This window comes from Camelina sativa, chromosome 3, assembly GCF_000633955.1.
Source record: "Camelina sativa cultivar DH55 chromosome 3, Cs, whole genome shotgun sequence".
NCBI classification, from domain to species: Eukaryota; Viridiplantae; Streptophyta; class Magnoliopsida; order Brassicales; family Brassicaceae; genus Camelina; species Camelina sativa.
Window position 1 is genome coordinate 28,155,451 of NC_025687.1, and position 9,310 is coordinate 28,164,760.

Below are 9,310 nucleotides of genomic sequence, written 5' to 3' on the forward strand. Positions count from 1 at the left end.
GCCCTTACAAGAGGGATTAGTGCGGAGTCCGTGAAACATTTCCTGAGTAATCAAAATATTATCCGTAATTAAACGGCCTTCTACAAACGATGACTGTGTCTCAGAAATTAATGCTGTCAAGAACTTACGCAACCATTGACATAAAAATTTTGAAATAATCTTGTACCCGACATTGCATAGACTAATGGGGCGCCATTCAGTCATCCGGGTCGGTTTTTCTACTTTCAGGATAAGACAAATATTAGTCTTATTGAGGCGTTTGTCAAAACTGCCAACCAGAAAGAAAGACTCCACCGAAAGCTTTAAGTCAGCTTTAACTGTATCCCAAGCACGCTGATAAAACAGGGCCGTCATACCATCCGGTCCCGGGGTTTTATCAGGGTGCATCATAAATAGAGCCTCCTTGATTTCCTGTTCTGTGACTGGCTTAGTCAGTTTCTCATTGATTTCGTCCGTTATAGAGGTGCTGATTTCACCCAACGAGTCCTCAATTTCTGAGGGATCGGTGGACATGAATACCTCTTGAAAATATGAAGTTGCGATATTCTGGATCCGAGGCTCCTCTGTGGTCCAGTGACCCAACTCATCATACATTCCAACAATCCGATTATTAGCTCTTCTTAACTTCGTTTGGGCATGAAAATAGCTGGTATTTTGGTCTCCGAAGCGCATCCACTTACTTCGACTCTTCTGATACCAGTAAATTTCCTCATCCCGATAAGCTTCCCGCAATTTCCAATTCAATTCCGAGATAACCTCAACAGAGATAGAGTCATCCTCCTGAGCAATGGCTAGCTGGGATTTTAAATCCTCAATTGTTTCCCGTCCAAATGGGGCCTGTGCTTTCCTCCAGCGGGAGATTGCTTGGCGGCACTTTATTATTTTGTCCATTAAATTCCCAGACTCCCCTGTCTCCCCTGAGAACCATCCCTCTGAAATAGCTCCAAAGAGACCCTCTTTCTCCAGCCATCGGCGGTCAAAGCGAAAAACGCTCCTCCCTCTCCGAATTGTATCCTCTAAAAAGGCTAACACCGGTTTATGATCCGAGGCTATCATTGGTAGATATTCCGTGAACGCATTCCGAAACAAGTCATGAAGTTTCTCATTGGCTAGGGCGCGGTCAAGACGACACCTGATTGGCTTCTTATCACGCCAACCACGCCAAGACAAGCTATCCCCAACCGCCGGAAACTCTAATAATCCACAATGCCGAATCATTGTGTTAAAATTCACAAAGGAAGAGGCGTGGCGGAGCCTTCCGCCCCGTTTTTCGTGATTACCTTTAAGTTCATTAAAATCACCTATAAGAAACCAAGGGGCATCATGAGACAAGCCAATCCGCGTTAATCTTTCCCACACTAAATCTCGATTCGTTGGAACCGGATCACCATAGACAAAAGTAAAGTAAATAATATGTCCTTTATAAGTAAGTTCCAAATCAATCAACTGATTGGATTCAAATAAAATGGAAACATCATAATTATTATTATAAAATAAGGTCAAACCGCCACTACATCCAATAGGATCAACTGTTTTTAAATTTGAATAACCAAAATGACCAACAAAAAGTTCCAAAACAGATAAAGGTTGTCTAGTTTCAGATAAAAATAAAAAGTCAGGTCTATGCTTTCCCCACAAATCCCTGAGATACCCAAAAGTTGCTTTATTCCTCAGTCCTTGACAATTCCAACTTAAAATCTTCATTTATCTGCTGTTGGTTTGGGTGGCTTGACTCCACCAGTTGGACCCTTCTCCTGATCCGAATTCCTCATGTTTGATCCTTCTCCAGCCTCTTTAGGGACAGGGCGTTTCCTTGGCGTTGTGCGTAGATACACGTTCAATTTCCTGAAAGCAGCTCCTTTAAGTGACAAAGGAGGTTTCACCTTGTGGACCTTTTCCCCTTGTGGAGCCATGACAGAGGTTGCACCTGAGTCAAGTTTTGCTTCCACGGGACCATCACCTGAGTCTGCTGTTGTTCCTCCGAGAGTCGGAATAGCGACGGTTGGATTCATGGCCTGATCTTCCACCGAAACCTCCATGTCTCCATTAGTTTGTTGTTGTGGATCATCAACCGTTTTATCCAACACCTCTGTTTCGACCTCCTCCATCCGCTGCTCAAAATTCTCCTCCAGAGTTTCCTTTGCTGTTGGCAAAACCGGTAACGTTCCTGAAATATCGCCCATAGGCACCTGAGTTGAGCCCGCCTGTAGAGCACCAGAGCCTGTAGACTGTGGAGCAAACCCGTCACCCGGGACAGAGGAGCCCGCATCAGCCAAGATCACCTCTTCTCGCAAATGTGATTGTAAAGGCAGTTCCGGTTCCTGAAAGAGAGACCTCCGAACCCGCTTCAATGGTGGAACCCCAAAGGTTGCAGCCTGAACCGCCACATGCTCGACCTGATCCGGAATCTGTCCAGGTTCCAGCTCTCCCACCGGAACCACACCCAAAGGAGGTGCCACCGTCGTGGAGGCTCTAGCCTTTTGGCGGTAATCCTTAAAAGCCACCAAATTGTTGGATCGACGCGGTTCGGATGAAGACTCACCCATTTCCCGTGAGGTCCGGTTCTTTGACCCTGCATCCTGCTTACCCTTGGGTAGGCGCTGACTGGGCTGAGGCAGTCCCCGAGTATCCACCTCCTTGCCTTTTCCGTTATTTCTGTCATTCATGATAGCCCCTTTGTAACTCTGCAGCGGACGAGCTGAGTCGTCTTCCACCGGGAAATGCAAAGCTGGAGTAATCTTATTAGTAGCCCATAGTGGACAGTGATTCTCATCATGGCACAAACTAGAACACTTCTTGCAGCAACCATGAAGACGCTCATAGCGGAGATTGACGATAGTCTCCTGGCCATTGTAGAATTCAATTACCGTAACCAAGCATAAGGGCTTGAACCCATTAACCGTCACTTTCACCCTCCCACCATCGATATCCACCGCCTCCACTCTCCCAAACTCTGAGCCAATGGCACGAAAGGTTGGTTCTGCCCAGAATTGGAATGGAACATCCAGGACTCTGACCCAAAAGGTTAAGTCTGAAGGGTAAGCAGGATCCACTGTTGGACTCCATCGAACCAGTGATACCATCCAACCATCAAAATGAAATGGTCCCATCTGAAGAACCTCCAGGATGTCTTCCTCATTGTCAAAATCAAATTGAAACTTCCCTAACCCAAGGTCAGCTCCCACAACTCTACCTTCAACATGCTAGAACTTGGGTAGCATGATCAGGAGAGCCTTCATATTCTGCACCTTCGGGTTCATACATCGCCCCACCATTGTCTTTGAATACCCCACAATCAAAGTTGTGTTATCAACATACGAAATTTTGATTCTCCTCTTAGGAGCCACGACCTCATCATTCGTACTCCCCACATTCTTTCCCAATAAGCCGCTTTGAGACATGCTGAAAGTCACCACCCAAACCCGCAAACACCAACCAGAAAGAGAAACGAAACACTCAAAAGTTGTTGCAAGGAAACCAAGAGCTGAAACAAAGTGATGAAGGAAAATGTGATGAGTACTAGAGACCGCAACACAACCCTTTATATAGTCCCAAATATCCCAGAAATAATCTGCTATCACACCTATCGATTCAGCACATAAATGATATACGATATTCTCTTGATTTGGTAGAATCACAAGCATATCCCGTAACACCCTGAAATCATTCCAAATGGAGAGTAAAATCAATAATGATCTCCCCTGTTCAACACTTAATGATTTATTTCGAGATAGAAATAAACCTCGAATCCCAACAAAGCTGCTTTGAAGTAATGGCCATTGTGCTTGAGTATCTTCCAAGTGCATCTCCGATTTGTTATCAATCCATAAAAGGTAAACAAAGCGCTTATGATCCACCAAGATAAACAAGGAATCCGATAACATTATTAAACCAGATAAAGCTAGGGGAAGAAACCTTGATATGTTCCACTTCGGACCAATCTTCAACATGATGCGCTTCATTATGTGTTTCCATACTCTCCAGAGATATCCAGCTAGAGAATCCTCCAATTTATTCCGTAGGTGCCAGGAGAGAGATTCTTGATACGCCGACATCAAATACATATCTAGGTTTGCCCTGAAACCATTCCAAAAAGATAACAGAATCAAAATCCAGAACCATAATTCATCAACTAGTGAACCAAATCGAAGCAAATGAGAAACCCGAATCAAAACATAAATGTTACAAGTCAGAAACCAGTGTGATTTGGTATCCTCCAATTGTGTCTTTCGTGTGTTAACAATCCAGGAAAGGCAAGCAATAACCTTGGGAATTACCAAAGTGAGTTGAGAATCCGATAGTATCAATGAGCTAGTCAAAGAGAGAGACTGAAACCCTGATATGCTCCATTGCAGATCGACCCTCGATCTATTGCAAGAAGAGATTAAGAGGTTGACCCGAATCAAGCTTCCGCCATCATCGGGATTCACATATCAGATAGACCAAGCAGATCGAGTCGACTGAGAGATATGGAATGTCTCAAACACGGATCTCATTAAAGTTGGTCTTAGCACCCGTTCCCGAATCCTTTCATCCAATGAAGACCAAAATACCCAATTAAAACCATATCTCCATGTAGCGATTACGCCTCCTTCGCCGTAACCATTGAATCGTATCTCTACCTGCCACAAGAGGCAAGGTCGAGGGGACGAACAAGAGAGTCCAAGAACATCAAAAACCCAATAGCAAACCGATTCAATCTCACCGAGAAACATTTAGAAACTTAGATCCGCCGTCACCTTCTCCATCGCCTTTTTTTAACCCCCTCTGTCTGATTCATTCACATCAAATTTATATAATTTTTATTTATTTCTTCTTTCTAGTGATTGATTCTTATGTTAGATGTTTAAGAATCACTAAGAACATCATTAGTAGAGTACCTCTCTTAAGTTACTCTCAAATAAATTAATCATATAATTAATATTAAATTAAGTAAAGCAACCCTAAAAGTATTTTTGCAAAATCATTCATTGAACCCAAAAAGATTGCTCAATCTTTTTAATAATAATATTTTAATTTGTGTTTAGTAATTATCAAACTTTAATAATCTAAAATGACAAAACAATTATTAAAAATTTTATATTACATAAAACTTTGGAATCTTAAACATATTTTACAAACTTTGAAATATTAAAGACAACCATTTTGAAATATGAATGTAAGAAAAAACATTCATATCAGCTAAAGAAAGACAACCATTTCTTTCATTATATATGTCTCAAGATTATGGTATATGATGACGACGGTATAAGTAATAACCCATTAGAACCACCTGAAAACAAAAATCACCAGTAGCAAGAGGGAGAATCCCATCGCCTGCAACATCACCATATATTTTCATCTTCATCTTTTACACAGTGTATATCTTTTTCAGCAGCAAAAGGGAGAATCCCAAGAGGGATAATCCCATCGCCTACCTCCTCCACATCTTTTACAAGTTTATATCTTCCTTTCCCACAAACCATAGCATCTATCATAGAAAGCCAATGTCTCTTAGTTAACGGGAAAGGTAAGCAAAAGACAAATTTTTTTTGCAGGAGTTCTACTAGATGAACATAACAATAGTGTACATCTTAAAAAGAGTTTCTCAAAATGGATTGAGAAAGGACATGTAGTGTAGTGAATGGTGATGGTACCTTTAAGAGCAGAGTAATATTTAGCAGCTGGTCTGACTAGACTGGCATGCTTATCACTAATGGATTTTACCAGCTCTGAACTTGCATCTCCACTCTCTTTAACAGCTGCTTAATCAACAGATAAATCCAAAGAGGTGAGAAACTAGATGGATATGATAAGGGACAGCCTAAGTTGTCTCATCTATAAAGTCAAGGCCATGGTTCCTCCCTTAATCCAAGAAATCATAGTTTGTGGGTATAAAAACAGGACAAAATTTCATGATCTTTAAACTACAACTTAGAGGCTTAGAGCTAAAGTAAAGTACAGATTTTGAGGACTGATATGATAACAAAAAGCACATAAAGAGGGGGAAAAAGATGATTACTTTCCCCCATATGTAGACGAGCGTTGATGAATGTCAAAAAGCTCAATCTTAAAATTGTCTCTACAACAAAACAAAAACAGTTATGAATGAATTTTCAGCAAAGAAACCCCTCGAGGAGGTGAAAACAAAAAACAAAAAAGGTATAGAAAACAGAGATGGTGGGTTTCAGCTAAAACCCTAGGAAGCAATCAAACCCCAACACAGAAATTGAAATCAGCACAAAAGAATCAGACTAACGATTATAGACCACTACATATGAATTAGCAAAACATCCAATAAATCGATGAAGAGGAGACGAAACTTATCTCTACGATCCGTTAGCCGGTGGACCTCGCCGTCCGCTTTAGACCCCCGGAAACCTTCGCCGTCGTTGTCCCACCAATCTGAAACCTCCGCCGTCGCAACTTCAACCGCGACTTCAATCTGAAACCTCCACCAATCTGAATCGCGACTTCAATCGCCCTTACCCGACAGAGAAGAGAGAGAGAGTCGGAAAGGAAAAAAATGGAGATAAGTTTTATATTTTTCCTGCAACCAATGGCATGTCGCGTTTCGCTAGGGTGTTGCTTCAGTTGCTATCAGAAGCAGCGATACTCACTAAACTGGACTCGAAAATGGATTTAATATTCTGTTTTTGGGGCCCAACAAGAGAGTATTCCCCCACCAAAGATGGTCTAAGGATCAAGGTTGTCTCGGCACCTGATTGGGTGCGGAGGAAAATGATTTTTTTTTTCTTTGCCTCATTTCATTTGTATCTCTCTCTCTCTCTCCTCTCAGTTTTGCGATTCACCTTGGTATTGTTGGGTACCAGAAATTGAAAGATACATAATGATTTTCAAGGCAAAATCCATACGTCGTCCTTGAGTATAGCGGCGCACATGCACCGTACCAGAACCTGCACAGGTCATTATTAGCACTTCTTCTATTTTATATGAATTGTTTTAAGATCCATCAAAATTGCGGTTTTTGTTGAACAAAGTTATGATCTTTCAATTCTTAAAACGGTTTGAAGCTTTGTTTACTAATGTATATGAATTTCAATTGAATGGGTTTGTTCTGACTCAGGGATACGACTACTGCATCTGGACTCTGCAGCATAAAATTGGGAGGTATGAACATTAGCTTTTACTTGTTCTGCTTCCTTATGCATTGAGTATCATGTTTGATAATCGATAGTTGCATAATGCACATTTGTTCTAGCTCAATTTCTCTCTCTGGCTCTCTCTGGCTTGGTACTCCTCTCTAACTCAATTTACTCGGTATTCATCTGCTTCTTCTTGACTAATTTGGATTAACAAAATCAGAGCTTTCTAATTATATGATGTTGAAATTTCGTGATTAGTGTAGTTATTTTGGGAGTTAAAGTTTCAACCTTTTTAGCTCTTATAGTTGATCTAAGTTGTGGATTCCTCAATTCTGAGTTTAAACTTTAAATTCTTTTGTTTTACATATTGGGTTTGTGAAAGCTTTATTCATGTTTAGGAGATTGGATTGACGTTTATATATGTGTGTATGATTTGTGGTCACCTGGCTCTTTGCTTAAGGTGAAAGTTCAAACCTGGGTTGATCCTGTTGAGAGTGTGGAGTTTGTTGGGGTTGAGGCTAGATTCTGGAGACGGATTGTGTCCAAGGAGAAGAATGCAAACCATACACACCTTGTTTTTGCAAATCCTTGTGATTTTTGTACACCTCTCAAGAACAAGGTTTTTTATTTTATTTTACCCCTTTGTATTATGACCTATGATATGAGAATCAATGCGTTTAAGCTATTTGTGATGTTGAAATGTGAATGAGTTCAATCTTTGTTTAGCTTGTTCAATCTTTGTTTAGTTTTATAGAGATGTTGTTATTGTGGAATGGGGAAACTGTAGGTTCACAGCAACTGTAGGTTCAAAGTAAAGACTTTGTGTTTTAGTTAAAACATCCTATATTTTGAAACGGAGGGAGTATGTTTTAAGCAACTTTTGTTTACATTCTTTGATGGAGAAGCCTTAGAAAACGCAAATGCTGTATATGACAATCGCGGAACTTGAATGGGCACTTGGACGAAGAAGGAGACTGAAACATAGAAAAAAACAACAACTTATTTGCCTCCAAGCTAACAAATACATGGCACAGACGGCTTCATTCTAAATCATAAATGTGCTTCAATAGCTACCACCCTAAACCAGAGGTTAAAGGTTTCATAAGTCATTGGTTTGTGTTTTGGTACAGTCCTCATCAAACTGGGGTTCTTTGTTCGATTGGGCAGTCTCAAGTCTCCACGCAATTTCTCGTTATCCAATGTTAGGGCGCTGAGTAAGACAATTGCTCCACTGTCCATTATTTCCTCCTCCTCCTCCAGTGGCTTGTACTCAGTGCCCTAACAATGAATAAAGAGAAATCGCGGGAAACTGCCCAATCGAACAACCAAAAACTAGGTTGATTCTTCATCAACAACAAACTCTTTGATTCCTTCAGATCATTTCATGAACCATATAGTTTTGCTTTCAAAAAAACACACAGAACTCGAATTGAACTAAAAGCAAGTGTCTTTGTTTGAAGTTTGAAGCACCTACCATCCAAAAGCAAAACTCAAATCCAGAAACAACAACTCACACCCATCAAATCTAAAACAGAGCCTTCGATGAGGAAAATCCAATCTTTGAATTAAAAAAAAGAGTTGGTTGTAACAACAAATTCTATAAAGCATCAATCAATTAAGGAGGAGGAGACTCAGACGGGGTCTTAGAGACTATAGAAAGAGCGTGTAATCCAGTATCCAGCTCTTCCCTGAGCAAATCGTAGACTAACCTATGCCTCTTCACCAGATTCATACCTTGGAACCCTTTCGAAACGATCTTCACGTTGAAATGCGTCTCTCCGTCGGTTCTACCTTTCATCCCGGCGTGACCAGCGTGCTGATACGAGACATCTTCGATCACTAACTCCACTGGTTCGAGCTCTTTCTGAAGCTTCTCTCTCATCCTGCTCGCTCGACTCTCGATTGCCCCCGAACCCGACCCGGTTTTCTCAGCGCTGCTCATCGCGACGGATCTCGAACCAGGTCCCATCGAATTCGACTCTGAATTGAAGAATTTAGGTGCGGAGACGAAGACGCTCGTAGGATTTAACGGCGATTTTAGGGTTTCAGTCCGGTGGAACCCAGATACGATTAACCTAATCGAAGATGAAAACATTGTCGAAAACAACATGAAACGACGTCGTTCACTTGGCTTTAGTCATCTTCACGAATCTACCAATTAAAAGGCGTTATTTGCATTAACGTCTAATAATAGCTAGTAATTATAATAACACCCCCCCCCCCCC

At 41.2% G+C, this 9,310-nt stretch overlaps 2 protein-coding genes and 1 long non-coding RNA gene across 4 annotated transcripts; 1 reads left to right on the top strand and 2 right to left on the bottom strand.

Moving 5' to 3' along the window:
- LOC104779384 lies at nt 1,695–3,864 on the bottom strand. Of its 2 annotated transcripts, XM_019242069.1 has the most exons (3): nt 3,743–3,864; nt 3,584–3,657; nt 1,695–3,484 (listed from the first exon to the last, which is right to left on the bottom strand). In XM_019242069.1, the coding sequence occupies exon 3, from the start codon at nt 3,108–3,110 to the stop codon at nt 1,701–1,703; it is 1,410 nt and encodes a 469-aa protein (XP_019097614.1). In that variant the 5' UTR covers nt 3,111–3,484; nt 3,584–3,657; nt 3,743–3,864; the 3' UTR covers nt 1,695–1,700. The 2 variants fall into 2 exon arrangements, with proteins under 2 accessions (XP_019097614.1, XP_019097616.1); XM_019242071.1 differs by having other exon boundaries at nt 1,695–3,657.
- Nucleotides 6,623–7,810, top strand: LOC104778446. The gene is made up of 3 exons (XR_766440.1): nt 6,623–6,904; nt 7,067–7,110; nt 7,546–7,810. It is a non-coding gene; the product is annotated as an uncharacterized LOC104778446 (long non-coding RNA).
- LOC104778447 (protein BOLA1, chloroplastic-like) lies at nt 8,431–9,257 on the bottom strand. Its single transcript, XM_010502896.2, has one exon. It carries the CDS (start codon nt 9,193–9,195, stop codon nt 8,701–8,703), a length of 495 nt encoding a protein of 164 aa, XP_010501198.1. The 5' UTR covers nt 9,196–9,257; the 3' UTR covers nt 8,431–8,700.